This window comes from Priapulus caudatus, unplaced genomic scaffold, assembly GCF_000485595.1.
Source record: "Priapulus caudatus unplaced genomic scaffold, Priapulus_caudatus-5.0.1 Scaffold254, whole genome shotgun sequence".
Classification (NCBI taxonomy): domain Eukaryota; kingdom Metazoa; phylum Priapulida; class Priapulimorpha; order Priapulimorphida; family Priapulidae; genus Priapulus; species Priapulus caudatus.
Window position 1 is genome coordinate 22,107 of NW_014577315.1, and position 27,973 is coordinate 50,079.

Consider the following 27,973-nt stretch of genomic DNA (forward strand, 5'->3'; position numbering starts at 1 on the left):
CATATTATCAGGAGTAAATAATAGCGATCTATATTATTCATTCCTGATATTATACAATGTTCTAGGTAGCTGGTTTAGTGCGTTTATATATATTGCTACAAAAGTCCATGGTGTATAAAAAAGTAATGTAACCCGACGTACCATTTCGGGCGGGTGAGTGACAGCACTCCTGGCCTGCACTGCTATATGGTATAGGTAATGTATAATGTGTGTGTGTGTGTGTGCGTGCGTGCGTGTGTGTGCGTGCGTGCGTGCGTGCGTGCGCGTGTATCTCTCTCCGTGTGTGCGTGCGTGCGTGCGTGCGTGCGTACGTGTGCAAGTAAGTATATACTATACGTACAAACATAAACACCTACGGTATATATTTACATCGTTTTAATAGGTATCTATACAATACAACACTTGAATATAGCGGCTTACTAGAACTACCCATTGCAGCATGTATAATATTACCATGTCCGGGCTGAATACACTTTACATCTGGTATTACGCAACAAACAAGCCTGACAAATTAGATGTTAAGTATAGTAACACATTAAACAGCGTGGTCTCTGTTTATAATCTAAAGTTTATGCTTTATCGTAAATCTTAACCATTAAACGTTATACTATAATATAACACTTGCATATATAAGTATTAATTGTTGGTTGTCAGTGATAACTCAAAATGATACTTGATACGTTTAAATAATTTGTTCCAGAAACACAAATCAACTTTTTATAGCTCGTATTCAGTCTCATGAAATGTTGAAATAAACTGTTCATCATATTGATGGTGACGTCAGTGTGATACACGTATTGTATACATCTACCAGTAATGTACGTATATCGTACTAATGATGGTAATAATAACATTTCAAATATTAATATTACACTATTGTAACTTGTATTTATTAATGATACTCTATTATTCTATACACTGCTCGCAATCATTACATATTCTTCTGTCAAATATCAGTCGGCGGCAAATCATTAGTTTGTCACCACACCTAACAGGAAAAACATTCATATATTGTGACATCCTAACGCACAACTCAAGGAAAGAGATATACAGGGAATATACATACCAAGAAGGCTTTTATCAGTTATTATTGTTAAACCCATATTATGATTCCGATAAATATTCGGACATTTTCCTACAATTAGGTTAATGCCACCTGAACTAGTTGTACTCGCTTTTGAGAAACAGCTGTTAAGCACACATCTCATCTTATTCGTGAATCGCCTATTACTTCTACTCCTACTGCTGCCTCTTTGCCTATACTCATGATCTGCTTCTGCTACACTGTGTTTGATACTACTGCTTTCCACTACATACTCATGATGTCTTGTTGTACACGCATGTTGCTTGCTTACAAAGGACATACATCTTAGGTTCGGGAGGTCAGAAAGGCAGCAGGGTGGGCAAAGCGACATTGCTCCCAATGTTATATGGACGCCGAACCTTGCACTGCGTGATTTGCCGTGATTTCAATGTTCTGGATGTACGAGTTTAATTTTATTTATTTAAGAAGCAGGCTCGCGCTGTATAAATAATTGGCTATAATCCGCAAGCATTAGAAGTTTAGCATCATCGCCGTCCGACTCTGACGCTGACATGTTACTAATACACACAGAATGAACGCACGGTTAAATGCGAGAACTTGTACGTGTAACAAAGACTGGTTAGAGGCTACAATAATCATAATTCCAACTACAATAAAATTGATGGCAAGTTAAATCTACGTAGCCGTGCAACTAGCACCAGTATCAGTGCACTCGGGAAAGTGACTTCCCGTTCTCCTTGATATATTACCATTGATACCCAACATATGTCGCCTAATTGGTGTGTCTCTTTACCCTTGACTGTTGCTCCATGGTAATTTTAAAATCTAAGTCTGCGTGTCATCGCAGTGGTTGAATCGTTTCCTAATATTATAGCCAGCCAGCGCCCGATCTTCTACTGGATCGGTCCGTTTAACTTATCTTACGCTGGCCCGTTTAAATGAATTTTCATTGCCGTATGTAAGCATGTATTCATGGGAACATGTGTCATGGGCGTTTGTTATATGGAAAATCGTCATTCCCTCGGCTGCTCATAAACGGCCAGTTACTTTCTGCGCTCCATGTGAGTAGCCTTCTCCTGTAAAGCAAAAACAGCACAAAATGTTACCACAATATTCAACCCGATTTTAATTTTAAAATTATTTGTTGTGCAATTTTCAGTGACAATACGTGTGAAAGTTTCGTGCATATTAGATGCTTTCGTTTTTTACTGTAAACGATAGTAGTATTGTACACATGAAGCTTGCTTTACAACCTGGAACAGTGAATAATTGTTACCTCTCCTTTGTCATCTAGTAGGCGAGTGGGGATATTTATGCCAACACCCCAGGAGGTCACGTCCTGCCAAATAATGTTTGATGGTGGGCTGTGGATAGCACCCGGTGCTCCTCTCGCCCAGATCTGTTTAATGTTAATTAAAGTACGTTACATCATATGGTCAGTCGTGTGCACAAGATCCATTAAACTTGTGATACTTTTCAAGCATGACCCAATATCAGACGACGGAAGATTTTATAACAGCGAACCATAATTCATTACAGCATAAGTGAAAAGAGGGAGGCAAGATTCTCTCTCCTCGTAAAGCAAAGCGCGTTCACAACTATTTTTCACTCAGCAATCTTACTACGTGTGTTCCCCACTACGGATCATCTCACCTTGCACTCCTTCTCGTGCTTCAGCGTGAAGTTGTCCGGGAAGGTAAAGAGCAGCTTGCGCGATGGCGTGATCCAGCGCTCCACCGTCCACCTGCCCACGAACACGTCCTTCTTCAGCTTAAAGCTGGCGTTCTCCAGCAGCACAAAGTGACCGTGAGCCTCGACCTCCGGAATCGACACTGGCCCCTGGTTGGTGCGGAACACCTCGGTCTTGGACGTCGACGTCGGCTTGATCTCGTCCCAGGAGACCGTCAGCGCACTCTCCTTACGCTTCGGTCGTCTAGGCGTCGGTTTCGGCGGCGGCGCTGCAAGATGTGACATCCGCGATGCAAAGATTACCTTTACTAAAAACTACTTCAACATATCTACTATTACTACTTTACTTAACCATATCCTACTATTACTACTTTGCTTAGCATAACTACTTTACTTAAACATGTCTACTATTACTACTTTACTTAACATAACTACTTTACTTAAACATATTCTACTATTACTACTTTGCTTAACATAACTACTTTACTTAAACATGTCTACTATTACTACTTTACTTAACATAATTACTTTACTTAAACATATCCTACTATTACTACTTTACTTAACCATATCTACTATTGTCAGACGCGTTCTCTCGAGTATAACTCAAATGTTGATGTTGCCAACTGATGCTGACTCGCGCACTGCAACATCACCGTCCTGTCAACGCTTCACACACCGCTGTGCGTCGGCCCCGATTGTCGACCACCCTGACGCGAACTGCCGCGACGAACTGTACACGAGACGTCGGCCGCCCGGGGCGCCCTCTCATGGTTCTTACCGTGCAATGTTTCCGTGGTGATGAGCACCTGCTGATGCTGCTGCACGCTGCTAAGAGTCGGCGCCGTCCTTCTCACTGCGTGACTCTGCGTCTGACGCACGATGTTAACGTTCTCCGTAGTCTGCTCGGTCACGCGCCTCTCCTCCATGCGCACGCGCATTTGCCTGCGACACGAAGACGAAAGAGAGGGGTATATTATCACGTCATTTTGTCATTTATACTAATGTGAGGATTGTTGTGCGTCTGTGTTCCCATTCTTTGTCCTTAGCCTGACGTTTGAAGGGTTGATAGGTTATGTCAGATCGATCATGCGTTAATACTATGGTTGTTGAAGACACGTGACTTTGTGTCATGGATACCTGCAATCTAGCGGCTGATATGTCTGCAAGAATCCGATCCATTTTTAAACTTGCCTAAATTACCTTTCATAAAATTACGACTACCCAACAGAGGTTAACCGAGTCCTTGCGAAAATCTCGCAAATCCGGTGTCTATTGTGTATACCTCTGCTCGATTTCCTTGCGTCTTCGTTCCTCTATCTCCACCCGCCTATGTTCTTCCATCTCTACCCGCCTACGCTCCTCCTGTTCTCGCTGCTCCCTAATTCGGCGTTCACGCTCTTCCATCTCCCTCTGGCGGTGCCGTTGTTCCTCTAGCTCCCTCTGGCGGCGCTGTTGCTCATCCAGTTCCAGCTGGCGGTTGCGGCGCTCTATGGTCTCAGTGCGCTCGATCTCGATCCGCCTTCGCTCCTCAATCTCAATCTGTTCCCGCCGCCGCCACTCCTGCTCCGCTTCTCTCATTCTGCGCTCCTCCTCCTCCCGCTGCAACTTCAGTCGCCTCTCTTCCTCCTCTATCTGTTCCTTTAGCCTACGCAACCTGTTGGCGTTGTTGGTAATAATAGTAAGCGCGATGGAAACATTCCTGTACTCAATAGGTGAGGACACCTCACTATATGGACTACTATAATAACCATGTATAACCACAAACTACTTACATATACTACAACAACGTGCGTATAGGTGGGTCCGCTTATCTCTATTGCAGTTGTCGATACGTATACAATCACTTGGGCAGTTTGATTTTGCGGTTCATATTCAAACAGCATGGATACCATCAAGAGTTAATAATACCTAAGGTTTTACTACCCAAGGTATAATACCCAAGATATTATTAGCTATTGATACCATCGTAATAAAAGTATCTGAGCCGTAAATTGGTGGCTGAGCATAGTTCACAGCTGTGATTAAAGCAGTAAACGCATGCAACCCTTTGCTCATACCTTGCCAGCTCTATTTCAGCCTGTCTGTTGTGGTCCTGCAGCTCTTGATATTCGATGGTGCTAGTCGTGTAGTTGTGGGTCTGCTCACGCACTAGCAGGCTGCGTTCATCAATCTGAGCTCGTAGCTTCTCCCTATGTCCTCGCAACATGGCCTCCAGCTCGGCAATACGTTTCCTCAGCCAGTCGTTCTGGTGGTAGCGGCAATAAAGATATTGACGGCGTATTTAAGACATGATACGAGTTCCCAGACTTGTCTTTAACTAAGCTAACATATAGAAATTCTGGCAATTGACCTATCCAATGATGTTGGACAAGACTGATTTTTAACGATTAATGCATTTAGTTTTTCACGTTCACGAATTATGGTGTAAACAGGATGTTTTCGGTTAAAAACTTCAGTTGTGCATGAGCATCCGCGTATAAGATGCGAGTTCCCGGACTTGTCTTTAAATAAGATAACATTTAGAAATTCCGCCGATTGACGTATCCAATGATGTTTGACCAGAGTCAGACCGGATCAGCTTCAGTTGTGCATGAGCTTTCGTCTTCAGTATAGACTACAGTGTGCAAACCTTTCTCTTTAGCTCCTCCAGTTCTCTGCTTCGTAGATCAGCTTCATGTTTAAGCTGCGTATAGTCAGTTGTGTGAGTCTCCACCACTTCTGTGATCTGTGTACAACATAACAAGTCCATTCGTCCATACTTCCAATCGATTTTCTCATTTCTTTCTCTAGCCCTAATGTTTCGCGTGCTGATATGCGTGCGTGCTCACGTGTGCGTGTGTGTGCACTTTCGCATGTTTGTATCTGCGTGTACGCCCACCGCGTGCGCGCTTGTGTACGTGTTTGCGTGAATGCGCGTGCGTGCACTACGTGCGTGCGTTGGTGCGCGCGATGTTGCATGAGCGTGTGGCCTAGTGAATGCGTTTATCTATCTGACGAACTTTACTGACAAATTACATACGATGGTGTTCAAAGCACTTCCGTGGTATGGAATCAGTCCCGGGTTTTCTCTGTTGATCGTATGTAGGATGGTCAGGTAATCCTCCCTGCTCATATTCGTCCGCATTCTCTCCTGCTTCTCTTTAAGTCTGAGCTTCAGCTTCTCAATCTCCTGCAGATGTAAGTAATCATCGGGGATGTCATAACCTGACACGGGTAAAGCCAAAACATTTACACGTGTACGGCTCTAGACCTATAGTTTCAAGATTTTTACATTGAAGTGGTTATAATAAGAGAATTATTGGTCAGCCGATGCTGAGACCCGGAGGTGGGCAGAATGAGGAGCAGATGGTGGGAAGTACCCGGACCAAGTTCGTGGTCATTTTACCGATCAATGGCAGTGATTAGCTATTTGATTTCCCCGTGCCTCGGCACTGATCTGACGAGTGTTTAAAGCCTATGCGAAATGGACTATATTTCTTTCAGTAAAATACACTAAACAATCATTTTTTATCATATTATTGCTTACCTTTAGGTATTTTATCACAAATTTGTGTTTTTGTATCTTTTAAAGCAATAGCAAGTCCAGTAAAATCAAAATTTTTATTGATGCATAGATAGTTAAAAAAAATAACACAGCTACACATTACTATGTTTAACAGACGTGTTTTTCTCGCCTCCGCATAGGCTTTAAGCGTTAAAGAATTGAGTTAAGCAAGTATAACCTCAGGTAATACATGCAACACGGCCTCAAACTGCGTCGTTGGATATCCGCCAAGTCACGGGGTGGCAACGAGAACGTTCGATGGTTGCAGTATTTGGTAGAGCCATTGAAAACCATTGTGACATAAAGAAACATTGGCAACCAGCGTTAATGTTGTATATAAGGGAAGTGAACGCACCGATTAGCCCAGAGATTTACTAACCTATACTCAAGTCTAAGATATGGCGGATTATAGTGCTGTTGCCTGTTAGGTGCGTTATAGAGACTTTGAATTCAAAGAGAAAGAGAGAGGACGAGTCAGAGAGAGTCAGAGAGAGAGAGAGAGAGGGAAATATTGTACTGGGAAATAATTCATTGTAATGCGGTTTCTCGCGAGAGTTTTGTGTGTTTTTTGAGTTTTTCACATCTGTCACTCTTACTTCTTCTGTAGTGACACGACTGCATTGGGATCAAGCCCGTACAAAATTATTTTGTCAAATTTATTATTTTTAAACAACGTGCACTAGGCCTATATACGATGTTCTACAGAATGTAAGGCAATCGCGAAAAATGTTTTGCAATGGCGCTCTCGTGTTAGCCTACCTCACTGTGTTGTCTTTCCTTGTCTGCTTTCCTCTGCTGAATAATCTTGATCTTTTCCTTGATGTCCCACGTGCGAGCGCGATCATCATTCGGACCCTGCACATCAGTTACCAGTTAAACTTCATCGCCGAGGAATTTTATTCCACTCGGACTATCACACAACGTCGCCAGACTAAAATGATATTTTTTGTAGGCACGACAGTAGCAGCAAAATCTTTCTTATTTAGCGATTCTTACAGTCGGCATTGACACAGTCGACACCGGTGGCAGGATTACGAGGTGTTGTGACAATTAATTACTTGCACTTTGAGATACACTTTGGGCTACAAACCTGACAAAGCCCGCTAATGTTTAAGAAATGTCGGAGGTTCGCGCCTATTGATTAAATTTGTATGGCATCATATCAAAATCTGCGTGCTTTTCTAAGATAGGTAACTACACTACATATATATTATATGTATATTATTTTTACTATTTGCAAATCAACCGTTACACCTATCGCCCCACGCGTTTAATTAAATCGCAAGGTGACAATGTTGTGTGTTTGGGTAATAATGATGTGTTTCACCTCTAGCTGTCGCTTCTCTCTCGTCAGCTTGTCTAGCATCTCGACCAGCTCCTGGCAGTCTCTCTGCAGGCTCCTGATCATCGCCTCCAATGCTGTTATCTGACCTTCCTTCTCCTTGATCTGCAGCTCCAGCATACGTATCTCCTTGGAGTAGTCCTTACTTTCCGAGAGCATGTCATTGTAGCTGCAATGGTCGAAGCGCGTACGTAATTAGACACGCGTACTATAACCGTTCGTTGATGCGAGGACTCCGCTCGTAACTGCATCAGAGGAGAGAATATCTACGGTTAGAGCAGCCAGCATGTGAGAGAGGCTATTCCTGCAGAGGCGTTGAACTTTTTATTTCCTTCGTATTATTAAGATGAGAGGGCGGCAGATGGTAAAGAATTTCACAGTTGGTAGCCGTGAGAGAGGGCGGTACAGAACAATGGTATATTATATGGCGTATATATATACAGCGTTACATGGTTCACACGCCCACCTACGTGATACAACTCGTTCCCTGTGGTTATAAGTGCTATGCCACAGGAAAGAAATGCACAGAAGTTCGAGAGAATGACCTGGGGTCAGAGCTGATGTAGCAAAACATATAGCAATAATAAGGTACATGCACGAACAACAGTATACTGATGAAGTAGATGCTAGGTAGTTTATCGAGTGCTCGATTGGTACGAGCAAGAGTACGAATAGTTAGCTCCAAGAAACGGTATTGCTAGGGTTAGAATACCGAATATAGACAATCCGTCGCACAGCCTGGTCGGGCTAACGAATAGTAAGCATTAAACAGGGGAATTGAGTTTCTGAGCTGATAAACACAGATAATTGTGTCTTAGACGAAATATGTAATGGCTTGCCGTCTTTAAGTACGAAACAATAATTAAGGTGAAGCCAAAACTAACTCAATATAATTATAGGAAAATCCACGCATCACAGCGAACTCGTGTCTATGACATTGTTAATTAATTGAAATAATAGTGGGTAGTCGTAAGTGATTCAAACCCACGTGAAATGGATTGCGCGAGTAGTATAGGTAGCGATAAGGTAGAATGTACAATAAAACTTTTTCTTTTGAAACGCTGATCTTACGCGTATCTGTAACTCCTCAGAATATCTACTAAACGAGCACCAGGCGGGGTGATACTCCATTAGGAGTGTTCTCAACTTTAATATCATTAATGGTCATAAAACATATATATATATATATATATATATATAGGGTTAGGATTATCAATCATCAATCATTAATCATTAATCATTAATAATATCAAAGTTGGGAACACTCCTAATGGAGCGTTAGCCCGCAGGCGGCTGCCAAACTATGTAGCAAGCAACCAAGGAAGATTGCCATGGCGAGATGGCGAGCAGGTTATACCAGGGTTGGGCAGGAGACACACGTACAGCTGGGCTGAGCGGGAAGACATTTAGACAGCTCGTTATTACGTGCAGACACGCTTGTGCTTTAAAATGCGCGCAAAACCTTGCAGCTCTTTTCCTTGCACACTCGTCCCCACGCCGGAGGAAGGGAGCTCTTTGGAATGTAGTCGATCAACTTTTCAAAACCGAAACATAATGCGTCGTAACGTTAGACCCTCTATGCCTGTTGGGTTTTGCGTTAAACCTATCAGATAGGAATCGAATATGAGTTTCCCACAATACGAATCAGGAATTTTTTTTATAAATAGTAACAAGAGTTTCATGCGGCGATTTTATAAGAAACTTCTGAACACCACTGCTCGAGGCGTATGCCATACCTATTTGCATGCATAGCTTTGGCGTGATTGATGGCACGCGTTTTAGACGGGCCACCCATATGCTATATGTTTTATATTGATCAGAGATGTTCCGCAATGCTCCATGCAGCCGGCACGTGATTCGCCTGCGAAGGGTAGCACCGCTTGTTGCGACTGTACTTGTAAAACTTAGAGTACCTCCATAAAGACCTCTTTATGGAGGTACTCTAGTAAAACTACATTGCCGTTTTTTATTATAAATGCGCGACTCGCTACGCGGCTCCATTGGTCAAGGCGTTGGTAGGAATTGTGTTGACATTTTAGCGTGTCTAATCTTTTGCTGTGATAAAAATCGGTAGATGGAAGATACCATTAAGTAACATGCTTATCTCGCATACGTTTGGCGTAGACTTTTAGTAAACATGAAGTGAGTGCATGGTGGGTAATTTTTATGTGACCGGCATTTTCATTTGTGTGTGCGCGTGCGTGCGCGTGCGTAGGTTACGTGCATGCGTGCGTGCGTGCGTGTGTGTGTGAACGTACTTGCGTGCGTGCGTGTGTGTGTAAACGTACGTGCGTGCGCGCGTGCGTATGTGCGTGCGTGCGTGCGCTGTGGTTGATGGAGAGAATTCAACAGGGCTCGTAATTTCAATATCGATATTGGCCTTCACCCATGATACTATCAGGAGTAGATAATAGGGTATATAGGATATCCCTATTATCTACTCCTGATACTATTATATATGTGGCCATGCAGCTACCGCCTCTCGGCGAACGTGCGTCTGTCGCGATGTGCTGGTAGTCGTGCCCCGCGGCGTGCTTATCGATAGGAAAAGTATAATATGAAGGTGTGCGACGCCACACAAGAGCAAAAAAAGATGTGGGACATGGGGGAATGCCGCTATTGACTCTCGTTCCAGGGTCGAATGATTCGCAGATTATCCGAACGTCAGCGCTTCGAAACGTAAAGCTCTGTAAGTGGTCTTTCTAAAGACGCAGTCCAGCTATGTTTATATTCGCCGGCGTCGGTATATATACTGCGGGTGTAACTGCAGGTGTCACCTTTGCGGATTGTACTAGAGATGTAAGAGCGCCAAGGGCTGACTATATGTACGCATAGACCACGTGGAACGCTAGCTGCATTGTATATTGATATTTTAATCGAATGATTGATTGTCGGCGCCAGGGGAAGCGATGAAGTTATCTTTCTTCAGCCAACGCACCTTCGGCAGAAATCGGCGTCTTGGTTGAAAGCGAGGATCTATCCTTTCACAGACATTAAACATGGCTCTGGCCTAGAGAGTCTGAGGAGTACTAAACGTTGTTTTGCGGTGCTACCTATTTCAGTATATATTTTTGTTAACGCTAAGGACGTGTCTTGTATAATAATCATAGTAGTCAAACATGGACTGTGCTGGGTAGCATAAATATGGCACTATTACACTGCAAATCTTCCAAATCGTAAAAGTTGGCATAAATTAGGGATTTGAGCGATCGAAACGCTTCGGCAAAATCCGCATTCGTGCTGCCGCCTTGTTGTACATATAACAACTTACTGCCTAATAAACAAGGACAATAACCATTTACCCTTTGGCAATATACTAGAATGACGGTTAACCTATTTTCGATGGCCCAAATCGTGAAACATCATGTATGTTTTATCTTACCATGCATTTGTATTTGCTGGTAAAGTTTGGGTGTGTCGTGGTGTAACTCTTATAGTCACTAAAATGAGCGCTGATCGCTATCTAAATTACGTAGCGGCGATATAATTGCTGAAACCCCGCGATAAAGATACCACAGATGCAGTATTTAAATAAATAAATAAACGAAAAATAAATAAAAAATAAATAAGCAAATACATAATTAAAGAAACAAAGAAAAAACTAAAGGCAATATTGTACTGTGTGCACACGTGCGTGCATGCGTGCAATATATTCGGTAAAATATTTTCGGTAAATTTTTCGGTTAAATTTTGTAAACCAACTCCGCCAGAATATATTCGCTGTGATATCCCCCTATGACATTATATACTTATTACTACTTCGTATCATTCTCAAAATGTCCCTGCCACAGTGTCACCTTATCATAATTCTCGTTATAATATTTCCCGTCACAACATTCGCGTTGGCTCACGCTCCTGGTGATTTCCCCTGGTGATCTGTGTAGCAAGCAAACGCCTCCTCTAAGTCCTAATGAAAATATGAACAAAGAATCAAATGTAGGTTTGGCGACATTGGCATGCGCGCGCACATCAATGCCCCTTTAGCGTTGTTTCTTGCCAAAGCTAGCTAAAACGGGATCAGGTTTACAACCAAGGACAGTCGACGGGTTTTGTAAGCGTCGTGTTGGTGTGATGACTTCGATTTGTTTCACGCTTTATTTTGGCACTTTCCAACTTTTTCAATCACATGTTTATACAAAAGCGTTTTGCAGGAACGCAAATTTATTCTCGTTTGCCTAAAACACTCCTGTACGGGTGATGCATAGATACAATAATGTAATCCAAACACAGGATAGGGGTGGGTTACATTATTGTATTTGGGGTGACGCACTGATTAGCTGAGGCTGGTATGCAATGCAAATGTCAAGTGAACGACTATGCGATGTTATAAAGGGGCGTGGTTATAGTTGTAGGTAAAAAAATGTTAAATCCCTATGCAGTATACAACAGAAAACAAAAGTCCATTAAAGTAAAAATACAGCATTCCAAATTCATGGCAAATTGCTAATTAAAAAAAAACATATATCTGCTAAAATCTTCTTCTTTGTTCTATTCCTGATTCCACATATTTCTTCTATAAGGCACGTAGACACGTTTAGTTTATATTCCAGCAGCAGCACATGAAGATGTTTAGGATCAACATTGTATATTGCGTATTTTCAGCGTTTCGCCTTCTAATTAGTATCGACGTTAAGACTTAGTTACTAACGTCTACTAAGTTAGTATAAAATACGTTGTTTTTATTATCGACATTCGTTCACTGTCGATTGATTGCGAAAAACATATACGAAACACACCTGGGAGTACACATATACGAGGGAGTACGGAATGTGCCGTTTGGGATTAATAATCTGCGGTTTATTAATTGTTAATTTATAGTTAATTATTTCTGCGGAGAGTAAATGAGATTATCTACGTGTGCGTGGTTGCTCGTAGTTTTCCTCGACAGCCATAACGGCACGCGTTCCGCACTATTTATAACGGTATCGCAATGCTATTCGAACTTCCTTCACAAAACGTCTATTACTCCTGATCTCGGTATTCCTAACCCTGCATATAGCAGCGACGGTTCACAGCGGGTGATCGTATCGCGTGAATTCAACCACGCGTTCGGACATGCGCGTACCGGAAATTAACGACGTGTCTGAAGTCTTTTAATATGACAATATTTCATTTAAAAAACGGCGTAAGTGTTTAGTTGCTATGTTATGCTTAACTCTATTATCGCGCCAGTGGAAAACTAACACGTATTAGTGTCGTCAGTGAAAACTTTATTCGGTTTTTATGATATCAATTTTCAAAACTAGGTTGCACCTACATTATTTTATAGGCGTACGGCTTTACTTTTATTGACTGGTGTTTTATTCTCTCGTATCATCCGATATCTGCCCCTACGCGTGCTTAATCCGACACGCGAGTTCGGTTAGTCTAAGAAATCATCGGTTTGCTAAACAACAGTCAACAAATATTCGTGATTGAGATGTTTAGTGTCACGTTAAAGTGAAATGCGGAAAGTCACACGTCTGTGTTCGAACGGCTAGGCTGTATCCTGTTTAGGCGCTGCATTTCGAGTATCATTGCGCACGTGTTACCACACGTCATGTTCTCATAATAGGTGTTCTGGTAACCCGTAGCAACCAAGCTGGATCTATTGTGTGCTCTTCGTATGCTCTTACGGCAAATGCTTATACGGCGCCCGTGTACAGCATCGTCGGAATTTTAAGGAACGCATAAACGTGAATCTTAGTTCGGGCCGGAGGTTAAATTTGCAATCAATCAATGTGCACAAGACAACCAACGCTATTTCTCATAGCGTGTAGTATAGCTGTTAGATCATACTGCATGAATCGCAGACGATTTAGTACGAACCCCATGTGATCTATCATATTCCCTTTTATGACAAGGAACAGCAACAAGGAACAGAAAGCATAGCTCATCTAGTGCAGTTAGCTACTCATCATGCAACTTATGAACCACGCGATAGCATCTTCCCGTCATTCTTCCGCCCCTAACTCTTTTGCTTATTTATGACTGGCCCGTCAGCCATGTAACACGGATTTAATACAGTGGCACCTTTATATGATTTCCATCTAGACAGGAGACTGGCAAGCAGACTTCATCTGTAGCATGATGAATATTCAGGTAACGTATCTGGCCAGACACCAGCACTCTGCTAGAAACCTGTTCTCTAGTTACAAGCGTGTCCTCCCCCTCTACTCACAGCTCACATGATGATCACATCTCCATATATCACCGTGCCCCTCTCCCCCACCGTAACACTTCACACTCCGTTACCTTATTCTCGGTTAATCTCCGTATCAACCCCGTTCGTCAACCTAGCACCCTCGTACGTCACCCTAGCACCCTCGTACGTCACCCTAGCACCCCCGTACGTCACCCTAGCACCCCCGTTCGTCAACCTAGCACCCCCGTACGTCACCCTAGCACCCCCGTACGTCACCCTAGCACCCCCGTACGTCACCACAGCACCCCCTGTTCGGTACCGTAGCACCCCCTGTTCGGTATCGTAGCACCCCCTGTTCGGTATCGTAGCACCCCCTTCGTCACTGTAGCATCGGACCAGAGTTAATTGGCCATCGACAAGTATTAGCGATGTATTATGTGTGTGTCATATCGCCCTGCGGCGCTATTTATTGAGAACGGACACGGCGCATTCTAGTGTGCACTATCTCTCTCTCTCTCTCTCTCTCTCTCTCTCTCTTCGTCCGGTCTCTCATCATCTCTCTCTCTGCTCACCCTCTCTCTCTTCCTCTTCTCTCTCGCACATACACACACACACACACACACACACACACACACACACACACACACACACACACACACACACACACACACACAAACACACACACCTAACCCCACTTATAGGAACAGTATACGCAATAGGGTCCCTAATCCACCGATTTACATGGTCAGCGCAATCATGTGTGTGATGAAATGATGCGTCAACGCAGGGATTAGACTTGTAAGAAGATCTTATACGCTTGCAACTCATTACTCGCCAACGTGGACACATTTACTGGAATATAAGCGAACTGAATGGCGCAACAACGCCCGTTTATAAATTAACGATAACTCTTCTGGGAGGAGTCCAGTTAGACCTACGGTGAAACGTGTTTCAAGGTTAACTATTTGAGGACGAGCCAAGGCTCTCTAAGACTAAGTAATAATTCATAACAGAAGGCCTACGCGTTAAAACTGGTAGCCGCAGGGCGCACCAACGACTTAATTGGGCAACGTACGTTAATGAGGAATAAACGAGCTACTGGCGGTGTCCATGTGTTGTCCCCACAAGCCCCACTTGTCATGGTGATAGATAGACAGACGACAACCATGCAGCACCTTCGCTCTACCATGTAGCTGCCTAGTGACAAAGCTTTCTCTTGTCAGACGAAGGTTGGCCAAACTGTCACCTAACACTTACGTACGGCATTAGTTGTCGCGACGTAACAGTATGTGGATGTTAGATGGAGAACGTCAAACGAACGAAGTCTGGGGAATCAATTAATACAGAAATCGTGTTGAGCCTGCCGGCGGGTACAGCAAGTATAATGAATCGCTAACCTCGCTCTATAATCAGTGCATTGCATAGCTTGAGTTCGGACGTAACGAAATGTAATTAGAGGCCGCATGTCCGGACACAATCTATTAAGCGGATACGCATTATTGTTGTCGCCACCATCATCATTATCATCGTAATCGTCCTCCTCGTCGACGTCATAAAAGTTTAAACTCCGTACTGACTACAAATTTGATCCAATAACAAGCCACGGAAGGCCAGGTCCGAACAAAATTTTCACAGTGCATATATACATTCACTCCAGACTACAGGAGCGCTAGCCCGGACAACGTTTATTAGCCCCCAAATCGAGGTAGGTCACGTGTGCGTGAACGCATGCTAAAGGTAGCACGCAACAGTAGCACTCGCCTTCCGCCAATGTTGCACTACTTCGTCTACTGGGAAATGAAAGGCGGAGTCTGTTTTTTTTCTCAATTTTGTGGCATTATTCAGCACTAGAGTGAACTGATTTGCATTATATACGTAAGTAAGATGCCCTATAGACGTTTAGAAAGCATGAAAAGTAGGATTATTCTTGTAGAGAAATTGTGTTATACTGTCGAGTGACGTAGCCTACGTCATCAGTACCTAGGCCGTTTAGTACATAAAACGTGAACTTGTAATGGTCTGATTACTTGCTGGAAATGTGCATTGTGTATCGTGTAAATGTTTTTGAGAAAAATCTGGATCTTGAATCTGTTATTCAGCATTATTAAATTGTATGTTTTATGTGTGCTGAAACTCTCTATGTATGTTTAATTAATTTTTATGCCATGCTTATTTCGACATGCTGCCTATGGACGCCCACTTACGCTCAAGGGGTCGTTGTCGTATCAGGTACTACAGATATGTACCCGAGGTACATATATGTATACACAAAGTGTACCAGACTTGTACTACAGAAGTGTACCCTAACCATAACACTAACTCTAACCCTAACCCTAACCCTAACCCTAACCCTAAACATACCTCATATAAAAATATAAACATAATACTAAACAACCTAAAACTACCTCGGGTACATATCTGTATAGTAGTACCTGACGCCCATCCGAACTGAATTGACCATCGCCACATTGCGTGACGCCAGTATAGTTTGAGCATGAGCGGCAACTGCAGTCATAAATGCTTGACACGGCTAGTACAATGATGCTCTTACATGTGCTTATGTACACGTACAAGTTTACGTTACTGATCCCATGCCTACTTAGATTTAGAAAGTAAGTTAATCTAATGACGGAACGTTACTTTTGTACAGGCAGTGTTCTCGGTCCGCAGCCGCCGGGCGCTCCGCGACGGGAGACGTTCAACTGTGTCTGTACAGTTTCTCGGCACTTTTGTACAGTTCGTTCCGGCGCGGCCGCGCGCGCGCTCTCTCCTCCTCGATCGGGTCCCCTCTCTCGTCGTCTCTCTCGTCGCTCCTCCTCCTCGCTCTCCTCTTTCTCTCTCTCCTCTCTCTCTCCTCTCTCTGCTCTCTCGCTCTCTCTCCGTCTCTCGCGTCCTCTCTCTCTCCTCCTCTCTCGTCTCTTCTCTCTCTCTCTCTTATATAATATATATGATTATATATATATATAGATATATAATATATTATATATACATAATATTTATGCGCCCTTGGTTATTTGTATAATAGTGACGTTTGCACTGCGTGATAAAGTGATATCTAATTAACCTGTTAGGATGCAATTACGTTAATCCTAACTGTTATGAGATATAATTTGAGATTATTTAATGTGTGGTACAAAGAGCGTTTTATGTATTATCATGTGCGCTAATTTTTGTAACGAAACAATTGAATTAATTGAAGCGGGGCAGTCTGTGTAGTGCATATATTAAGAGTACAATGTAAAACGAGGTTAGGTGTACCATTACTTTGTAGTGCTCTGCATGAAGAGTATAATGTTGGAACGTATGGACGTCTAGCACTGGATCGCACATTATTACCCGTCTGACCCAAGTAATTAATTGACACCTCTAAATGGCCATGAAAGATATCACCCCATGAAAGATATCACCCCATGAGAGATATCACCCCATGAGAGATATCATCCCGTGAGAGACATATACCACATGATACTACGCGATATCACATGATACCATAATGATACTACATCACAGATACCACATGATGATGCCACATGATATCACGTGATACCATAATAATACTACATGACAGATACCACATGAGATACCATCCCCATGAGAGATACCACATGAGACATACCATCCACATAAAAGATATATACACAACATAATACCACGTGAATAAAATCACATGATATAAAATTAGAGATAGCGCATGAGAAATACCACATGACATCTCCTGCATGCCGAGAGAGGCTACCTCCGGCCCACTAGATCTATTGGTGTTCATAACATATGGCATAACATAACATTCATAACATGCATTCATAACATGCATAACATAACATTCATAACATGCATAACATTCATGGCATATATGTAATCGTGGCACGATTATCACTGTCGACTAGAAAGTTACACACTTTCTTTCTCTACCCGCTTTCTCTCTCGGTATAAGCGGCTCTTCACGGTGCGCCACATTTCAGCGCGGTTCGCCGACTTAAGTCATATATCGATGATGCTTACGAGCTTTATGCGTTGTTGTCTTCGCTTTACTGTGTGCTTGGTGTCTCATTGAACCGCTCGCCTCCCTGGCGCGAGCGAGTGGCACGTTACTAGGCTAAATTGGTCAATTTCGGGTAAACGCCTTAATCACTGCATTTGCCTCCCGCGCATGCATTTCCAACTGACCGCGTAAAGATCTAGCGACAGCTAGCGACAGCTAGTCACAATGTGTGACCGTTATTGTGTACGCTCGACCGTGCACAATTATTTTGTAGACGGCCCTTGCTATCACCACGGCCGAAAATCACTGACTCGGAGTTATAGTGCATGCATAGTGAGGAGAGCGTGCAGCTCTCGCGCGTGACAAGTTAGTAGTTGTCCTCGTGAGTAGCTGCATTTACGGTAGCGAATGACCCTCGTTCGGGTACCCAGTGAACGCGCTTTTTGCGAGCAGAGAGAATAAAAAGCGATAATTAAGAACTTGTACGTGGTTCTCCTAGCTGGTATGAGGAAATGAAATGGTGTGTTATCTTTGAAAGACGAAACAGGCTTTTTTGCGCTGATTCATAATTAGCTCTCGTATCTCTGCTGTCGTACAAAAATCTGTATAGACGGAATAATTTTTATCGTCCCATACTATACGCTCACTCGGCTGTATTTTTTCCCAGATTTTACCTATACAAATACCTGTTTATAGATATGCTCACGATATTATCATGTCGCTAGCGGCAGTTCTGCAGTACCTACAGCATGTCGATGTAGGATGGTGGGCGGGTTCGTTTAGAAATTTTCACTACGCGGCGTCGTTGTTGGTGGGTAAACCGGTCCTAGCTGTCGGTGGGGGCGGTGCGTACGTGCAGCGACTGCTCACGCCGTATCAGAAGCTAGGCGTGCTGCTCCGAATTGAATCGCGTGGTTAGAAACAGATATGCGTTTTTTATTATGTTAGACGGATGAAGTCGTTGCTACGTTATTTCATATGAAACTATTCCGTTACTAAGGCTGAGAGGGTCTATGTCCCCCAGGGTACTGCCGGAACCTCCCTAACCCTAACCCTAACCCTTACCCTAACCATATCAAATAGTTACCAGGGTACGTTCCGATATACCGGACCGTACCCAGGGTACGTTCCGGCAGTACCCTGGGGGACATAGACCCTATGAGCGTTACGAAGTCGTCAACGTGAATAGACCTATATTACCTCTCCCCGTCTTCTTGCTCTCACCCTCTTCGCGCACTTTGCTTCTCTTCTCTCTCATCCCCTCTCCCCGTCCTCCACTCTCTTCTCGCCCGCCCTATATTTTTTTAGTTCACTTTCTCATTCTTCTCTCCTCTTCCGCCTCTCTGGCTCTCTCTCCCTCTCTCTCTCTCGTTTTATTTCCCTTACCCTTCCATGCCCCCTTAGGCTCTCTCGCATCAGCATAATACAGTTTGAGGAATGAGCATTGTAAACTGTAGTGGGCGAAGGTTATTGGGACGCTGTTGTGAATAGGTATTGCCCCAAAGCGATTTAGTATGGTCACGCCTATCAGCTCATCTCGTCCTCGTAAAAAATGACTACCGAAGTAGCAGATTTCTTCGTCAAACATCGCTGGGATGGGCGACGGTAAATATAACAACATCCACCTTTTGCACATAACTGCTCCTCAACTCGCCAGTCTAGGCTATAAGGCGTCGATGTGTGTATGTCAAGGAGGCAGAGAGGGGGATTTAAACAGTAAAACTATTTGTACAGCGCCACATGCCGTTGCGCTTCGCACAGAGATACTTTAACGTGTACATTGATCACGTTTGCCTACTATAAACAACGGTGCAATAAAATAAAGCTGTGTCGCAAATAGTTCGGAACGTTTGTAAATATCATTACTAAGATGGGCTAACATTAGGCTAGATAGTGAACGGGACACGGGTTTAGAAAGATCTGCATTCTCCTACCCTATTAACAGCTTCTTAATGACTGCATAATGCCTTCTTGGCATAATGTCTTCTTGGACATTTATCTTAATTAGAGAGAACAATCATGAAACGATGGGTTTACCCATCAGGTGTGTTTATCGGTACCCTAGGCGCCTACATAATTATAGGTCCTATAACCGTGGTACTATTAGCTAACTATGCGTGCTGCGTAGTTGTTAATGTCGCCTGGGACGCATGGGCGCGCCACGGGTCGTGACAAGAATGCAGCACCGCATAAATTATGCTGTTGAACCACACCTCTCTCCCTCAGTCTGCTTCTCCTGTTTGCAGCCTGGCAAGCACGTACGGGGCTGCTATATGCACCACCGGACGAGGAAACGTTTCGAGGAGGCGTTATGGCCGGTGTCTCTCGCGATTCAGTGATTACAATCGTACTTTCATGTTGCGCCGACGCAATACGTGCGGCGTTTAATATTTAGAATGGCGACCGACATCTTGATCTGTTTCTTAGTTAAGGTACTTGCATAACCAGTCTATAATTATGCGTAACGCAACACTCCGTCGCGGAACATTATCAAATGAGCGTGTGAATGCTTTATATAAGGTCACAAGATCTAGTTATACTGGGTCCATATACACCGTGCAAATAACAAGGGAGCTAGTTTAGTTTAGAATAGCCTGGTTTAAGAAGTCCTTCGGGGTCTTCAATGCGTCGGTTTCGGTTCAAACCACACCAACTAGATAACAAATGTCTCACGCCTGCGATGAAGGGTGGGGTTAAAACTTGCTAGCGCTCATTCATCGCCCGTCTCACCTTTGGTCGATATATTTATCTCTAGTGCTTCGCCGCGTGGGTCGCGACCTGTCATGTGTATGTTAGCTAGGGGCCCGGGTGCGGCTCTCGCGCGTGTGTGTTATAGACGTGGTGGAAGAAGAGGCGTCGCATCTCTCTGACCATGCCGTAAATTCAAACCGCGTGGATTTATTTTGGGCGGAATACGTTCACATAACCAGTTTTACAGCCGATTTAAATCGTCGCTCGCTCTACTGTATGCATTCCTTGGCGTATATGCCACTTCGTATAAACACGTGCGCTGGGTATACCATAACTGTGCACTATAGCGCATTGGGTTTGGAAGAAATGTAAAGCTTACTCAACGTAAGATTTACAAAGGAATATGGGCTGATACTGGCTGGGTTCGTTTAGCAGTCGGTGAAAAGCGGTCGAAGAGATTTCATAAGCGGACCAAATCGGTGAATGTATGAAAAGATTATGCCAGTGACGCGCATGACTATCTGTACGACTTGCACATACATATTCAGCTACTCGCTGGCCATACCGATAGTTTCCGCCTTGCATACATTGCCAACTGTACGCCCGATATGAAGAACGGCTTGCCTTTTCCAACCGGCATAATATTATGTTCCCTAGCTTGAATATAATCACGCATTTTGATGACAGATTTATAGATATGGCTAACTTTCTTGACCGATAGTTGGATTTTCGTGTTTTTCACAATTAAACCATAAGATGGTTAGGAATGGGATTTGAGAAGCTACGGCTATTTAAACCAAGCCTATGCTATGACAGGAAGGCGGCAACGAATAGAGCTTACAGCGGACATTGCAACGCTCATTCGGTGCAAGCATACTTGTGACGCGACTCTTGTCCACTAAATGCCTCTTGACTTTACTCTCAGCTATGGGCTAAGCCCTGTTCAAGGTGAACTGCACTTCTAGGGGTCTGAATCGTGCAGTCCATGCTGCTAGTGGCATGTACGAACTTTTTGTTTATTTGTTTAATAGGAACCACGTGGTAAATTATTTCTCCCGTCGTGATTTCTGTCATGTGAAAGGACACCCCTGCGACATTTAGTCATTTTCTGACGCAGCGTCATAATAATCTATAGTGAAGTGTAACTTATAAAGAGTAATCTTGGGCGATAATAATTTTATACTCCGATAAACCTGTGACGCTTTCGGCGTGCTTTACCTGAGAAACACTACGTGATATCGTTGTGGATGACTCCGACAATGACGACAATAGTCATATTTCAGTAACTTTTATACCAAAGTATTCAATTCTGGTTGAAGCTGATGATGAATCATTAGTCATGTACTAACAAGAGCGCGAGTGCGATGAGATGAGGTAATGATATCGGCATGATAACGTCCATGTTTTGTTCTTAACGTTGCTGTTAGAACACACCAGGGTAAAAAAACAAAAACGGAAAGCTTTAACTTACTTCTTCCTCCACTCCTCCAGCTGCGCGAGTAACTCCTTCTGGCGCGCTGTCATCGCGTTGATCTCGTCCTGTCGGTTGCTGCCCAGCTGTCGGCACTCGTTGATCTCCGTCTCGTACTTCATCTTCAGGTGCAGCGACATGCTCGTGTACTTCTCCTGGTAGGTTCGCAGCTCGGCGAGCAGCGAGATATTCTCCGACTCGAGGTTCTTCACGTGTTCAATGTAGCTCTCGAAGCGGTTGTTCAGATGTCCGAGCTGCTTCTTCTCGACCTTGCGGTCCTGCAGGTACTCCTGCGCCTCCAGCTCGGCCTGCTGCATGGTCGTCGGCAGCATCGACGAACCAGGCGACGGGTACATGTGCGAGCGATTCGAGTAGTTGGTGATGAGGCGGCGGATCGACGCATCCATCGGCACCGTCGTGTGCGTGCCCTTCACCCACTCGTCGGTGCGGTCGTCGGTCGCGTGCACGGGACTCTCCCAGCCGACGCCCGAGTCAGCCGACTCCTCCGTCATGTCTTTGCCGTTGATGAACCTGCGGTCTTCCTCGGCCGTCCTCGTCGTCGTGAAGCTGCCGGCTTGCTTCGAGGCGCGACCCGGTCGCACGGGCGTGCTGGTCAGCCCGTCGGCGTCGCGTCCACTCTCGTAGCTCCGTGTATTCTCGATGGTCGTTTGTCGGCTGCCTGTCATCTTGCCACGGTCGGCGTGGCTGTCGCCGCCGCCGTGCTGGTGGTCGGACCGCGAGCTTCGGCTCCACATCTTCGCTCGATCCTCTTCCCCGTTGCTGCGTGCAGTGCCGTTGCTCTGCAAGCTTTTGCTGCTCCACTGCAGACCGCTGCTCCTGTTGCGATCGCCTCCCGCCGAGGAACCTTGCAGGTCGTCCATCTTTGCCGCTGCCGACGATGACGTCGACGACTTCGTGATCCTTGTTGTGCTTTCTGTCTTCACACCGGCGTCCTTGCCGTCGGTGCTCTTATCGGGACTCGGCGCGTTGCCCCATTTGAGGAGCCGGGTTCTCACCGTTGAACTCATGATTGGGTTTTACCGTACAGTAACGCTATCCGTGCGTGTATAGTCCTCCTCTAGTCGGTGGAGCCGAGGCGCATAGGCTGTTGGCGGATGTTGTCAGTTTGTATCAGAAACCTGTTTGTATATCTGCGAGAGAAGAAAGTGCTAGGCGTTATTACGCAAAATGATTCAAATGAATAGGTGATATAGATGTGATAGTTTGTTTTACAATGGTCGGAGGATAACGTTCCCGATCGGCTGTAATTTGAACCGTAGAGCGTGCCTTGTTGACCTTCCCTGACCTTTTAATGACGTCCAATCTTACCATTCATCTTTTACATACAGCGTGTGGCTAGTGATTATTCGTATTTTTTATGTACCTTACCAGGAATTGCCACCCGAGCCCATATCTACACAAATGCCAGTAGGCACTAATGTCATATCGACATTCTGGAATTGCCTTACTGACATTCATGGCCACATTTTAGGTAATGCCTGCATCTCCCCCGTGCTAGAGTTGACCTAGTGTTAATTAAACTCAGAGCTGTCACCTTACAGAAATTCACATGCTTTGATCTGCCTATACCTGACACGCCTACTTTGCGACACACCTAGTTGGACTTCTAACCCACAGGCACTTGGAGCGTTTCAATAAAATATAATGCTAAATAAATACGAAATCTATTTACTACCAAAGTCTTAATGTTTCTCTTCTGTCTTTCGCCTATTATTGCCGACAATTTCCTGTAAATGCCGTGAAAATGCTCCTCTGCAACACACATGTACACCGCATGCACGCTGCCGCACACTGACACATAAATAATAGATTTATAATAAATAGATATATATATAAATCAGGAGTAGATAAAGGGATTCCCTTTATCTACTCCTGATATAAATCCATATATTTATGTGTCAGTGTGCGGCAGTGTGCATGCGGTGTACATGTGTGTTGCAGAGCAGCATTTACACGATATTTACAGGAAATTGTCGGCAATAATACTATTAATAGGCGAAAGAAAGTAGAGAAACATTAAGACTTTGGTAGTAAATAGATTTCGTATTTATTTAGCATTATATTTTATTGAAACTCTCCAAGTGCCTGTGTTCTAACTCTCAACGCTACAGCTGCTCGGCAGTTGCTGTCTGTTAACCACGTGGGTGCGTAAGGCAAGACTAGATGAGGCGGTGAAGAAAGATGGTATATTGGGCCGGAGGTGAGACCAGGTGTTGCTGTGCCGGGGGTGGGGAAACGCACCATGGGTGGAGACAGGTAGAGTTGTGTTGAGGTGGGAAGAGGTAGAGCTGTGTCGGGGGTGGGAGCCAGGTGGGGTTGTGCCGGGGTGAGGGACGGGTTGGGCTGTTTCGACGATGGGGCGGTGAAGTTGTGTAGGGATTGGGGAGGGATAGGTAGGGTCCTGCTGTGGTAGAAATAGGTAGGGTTTTGCAAAAGGAGGGATAGGTCAGGAGTTGTGACAGGGTGGCAAGTTGGTGTGTGGCTTCGTCTCCCGTTAGGAAATCTATAGCAAAATCGCTCGTCATCTGTAGCGCTGCTATAGTCGTAGTGACTGAATGAAATTGAACAGCAGGAAGAAAGGGATGATTTATGTGTAAACATGATATATTACAATATATCAATTGCTATGTATATAGCAATTATTTCCTGCTAAAAATGCTCAAGATCCCATTTTAAACCTTGAAATTTGGAAAGGTTTCGGCCCCTATTTACAATGTTAGCTCCAGCCCACCGTCGGGTACCTGGGCATCCCATTCCTATCGTCAGAGATTTTAGTTCCCCTGTCGGGGTCCCCAGCTCATGTGACAGGCAACCATGATTGACGCCACCGCCGGGACAGCTATAGGATTTGCACCGGGGATTGAGACCAGGAACGTTGTGCTATCATTATATTTACGTTCGTAAATGGTTCCCTCGGTATAGAAAAGTGTATACGCGGAGAATCCGCCCTACACTCTACTCGTCCACGACTCTATATATCAACCCATATATACAATGACAGGCCATTCGTGCATAAACCGCGTAGCAGAGCTTATGCAGGTAAGGAAAATGGATTCCCGTTTCGTGCTGAGAGAGTTGAATACACTCGGCTCGAGGTTCGATACATTTCTGCATGCTCACGCCCAGTATGGGGGCTCACGGTGTAGAGAATGCTGGTCTGTATCCCGCCAAGAGAGCCAACAGGTCACGTCTACTTGCGTGAAGATAGAGCTTTGACCAGCGGTGATTAAATTGAGCCGCGGGTCCGCATTCTATGAGCAGCGGGTGCAATGACCAATAGTGTGTGCGGGGTAAAACTACCGTCTGATTGCCCACGCGCAGTGGTGTTTACTCTGCGTGCATCGAAGACGTTAAAAGTCAGGGTACGAGACGAAACATAAAGCATACACCGATTAATGAACCTGATCCGAGAGCAAGACTAGTCACTGCTAGTCAGTCACACTAGATTCGGACTCTTTGGGATTAACTTGTGAGCGCTGTGTCACTGGCGAGGAAATAGCATTCGGTGTGACAAGTAGAACTCTCAACTCATATATTTTTTGTGTACATTACCTTGTCATATTCAGGTATTTAGATTATAATATGGGGACTGTGACAGTAGGCTTAATTATATAATTACTCGCCTTACAAAACCCCTGCAACCATCTCCGCTGTTATAAACTTAGTTGATGTTTATAATCATTACGTTAACCGTTACACAAAGCATACTCGAGTGAGAGGGTGCATACTCACCCTAATGATAGACTAAAATAGAACAGAATGTGCTCTCTGACCCAAATTGCCATAGAACGATTCAATCATGCCCAAAATTTATACGTCTACCCTAAACACTGGCCAATCCAGGCAGGGGTCATGACGGCCATGCCCGTCCCTGTCCCAGAATCAATATACAATCAACGTCTGGGGAAAAAAAGCCATTTACGGGCATTTCAGAATTCATTTTACTTATTGCTCCCTAAATTTAGTGCTTACTATAGGGTGTCAGAAACTTTAATCGGAGGCGCTAAAATGCGCGACTGGGCCACGTTGGGAAAACCTATTACAACGCTCCCAAGCCCCCCCCCAATATCATAGATACCGATAGTCGATTAACGTGACTCGGTTAGGTAACGATATCCCCCCCCCCCCCCCCCACACACACACCATCCTCTCGCAGGTGGCTGTGGGCATCCATTCCTAGATGCAAAAATTACACTAAAAAAGTCGAGACCATCTACACATCGTTGTGCAAGTGTCAGAAGACTTATCCATGATTAGATCGCATATACATATATATATATGTATATGTATATGTATATATATATATATATATATATATATATATATATATATATATATAGTGTATCAAGCATCGCCATAGCGTCACGTACAGGGTGAGAATTGTGAGTTCGTGAATTCATGCTCTAATTTACACGGATAATGATCTCTATAAGCGATATGGAAACTCAATCGAGAGGAAGTGCAGTTTGAATGTGTGTATATCGAAGCACACAATGTCATGGTTATGGCTTTTATCACGAAATGCGTAGCCATTTTCTGAACACGGCCTGTACCATGTCAACGTGTTACACGTACTACATAGCCTAGCTTACCATACGGCGTTGCATCTCGAGTCAAAACATTCCACCGTACGTTGATCAAGGGAACACACGCGCGCACACACACATACGCAAGGTACAGATGGGCGAAGAAACTTTTCTCTCGTGCAGCCGGGTTGCACGCGTTCCGCGCCAAAAAGCGAGTGTAACCTGTACCTCTACGGACCTCTCGCTTACACTCTTTCCTGAACCAGCAGTAACCGCGTTACGCTAATAGCCTACGAAACGGCAGAGGTACACACAGCGAACTGCTGACTAACGCACGAGCGCTGAGCGAGAGACGGGTCCCGCAGGAACAGAGATGTTCGCTACTTTCTTAGCAGTCTGCCAAAGTTTGCGGGCAATGGCGGAGAGAGTGGAAGTTTCATGGATGAGAGAATTTAGTTCATGGCTGCGCGTCGGGGCCAGTCTACGTCCGCGCGCGATTACAATTCCTATGCGGCGCATACGACAGCAGACAGAACAGCGTGGAAATCCAACGCTGGCGTCAACTAAGAGTGGAAATAGATTTCTCAAATAGGTGTAACCACGCCGGCTAACTGGCCAATATGTGTGCCCGCGCGAGTTTTACCTCTGGCGTTAGAAGTCTTTTGTGCAGAAACGCTGATCCGCCTTATTGTAAACGCGGAGAATTTCATCGGGACTCACATTGAGTGCATGCGCGGGTGTAGGTTCGTGTGACCGCGTGATAAAAACAGACGACATGGACGAAAATGTCGCACACTCGTTAATGTATAGATTCTATGAAAAATACTTGTAAAATTATTATCAACAAATATTCTTAGCAGTATAGACTGGTATCTAATTTTAACCCAATTGCCTTAGGGTAACGAGAACTTCGACGGTTGATTTCCAGCGTTTGTAGCCACGGTTTTGTGTATCAAGCATACTAATTACCTTTCTTTGTCATCATCAGCAAATGTTACGCACTGTAAACACGAGGGCCGATTCAACACAACGCACAAGGATAGTCGCTCTGGTTTCGTATACAAGTAGGCATAATAACATTTAATAATATTAACATGACGAGGAAGCAGTTGGTAAAATGCGAATCTAACGTATAGAACACATTATATTACGGCAGGTTTCTGCGTATTATAGTTACTTTATATACACTTATATAGAAGTGTGGTGTGCTTGGTTGAACGCAGTTTCGGTATTTCTTGCTCCATTCTCTCGTGGTGACACACACCATACGCTCCTATTTCACTGTAAGATTCCTATAGACGTGTAAAATGTAGCGCGTGGAATAGCAAACAAGGCGGAAGTGTGAAACTGGAGCACTAAAATCTACAATATGTATTCACCGTATGTTAAAAAGAACATTCGACGTATTCCGTGACTTTAAACAAGCGTCCGTTTGCCTTTGTAGTGACCGTCGGTATACCCGTGTTTCAACATACTTTCACAGTGCTCGAAATCTGCGCTCACTCGATATCGTAGAGAGACTCAACTGAGAGACA

General features: G+C 44.3%; 1 protein-coding gene across 1 annotated transcript; it reads right to left on the minus strand.

Moving 5' to 3' along the window:
• Positions 1-360: 360 nt before the first annotated feature.
• LOC106808118 (trichohyalin-like) lies at positions 361-26,823 on the minus strand. Its single transcript, XM_014810692.1, has 12 exons — positions 26,505-26,823; positions 21,892-23,042; positions 7,609-7,792; positions 7,041-7,136; positions 5,757-5,906; positions 5,367-5,462; positions 4,795-4,982; positions 4,020-4,391; positions 3,516-3,679; positions 2,699-3,003; positions 2,322-2,444; positions 361-2,121 (listed from the first exon to the last, which is right to left on the minus strand). The coding sequence occupies exons 2-12, from the start codon at positions 22,917-22,919 to the stop codon at positions 2,089-2,091; spliced, it is 2,739 nt and encodes a 912-aa protein (XP_014666178.1). The 5' UTR covers positions 22,920-23,042; positions 26,505-26,823; the 3' UTR covers positions 361-2,088.
• Between the last annotated feature and the right edge of the window lie 1,150 nt (positions 26,824-27,973).

Coding starts and splice junctions, on each gene's coding strand:
- LOC106808118 (XM_014810692.1), bottom strand. CDS start 22,919: ATGAGTTCAACGGTGAGAACCCGGCTCCTCAAATGGGGCAACGCGCCG. Junction 4,983..5,366: donor TGGAGGAGCTAAAGAGAAAG/GTTTGCACACTG, acceptor CGCTACCACCAG/AACGACTGGCTGAGGAAACG. Junction 3,004..3,515: donor CACCACGGAAACATTGCACG/GTAAGAACCATG, acceptor CACATCTTGCAG/CGCCGCCGCCGAAACCGACG.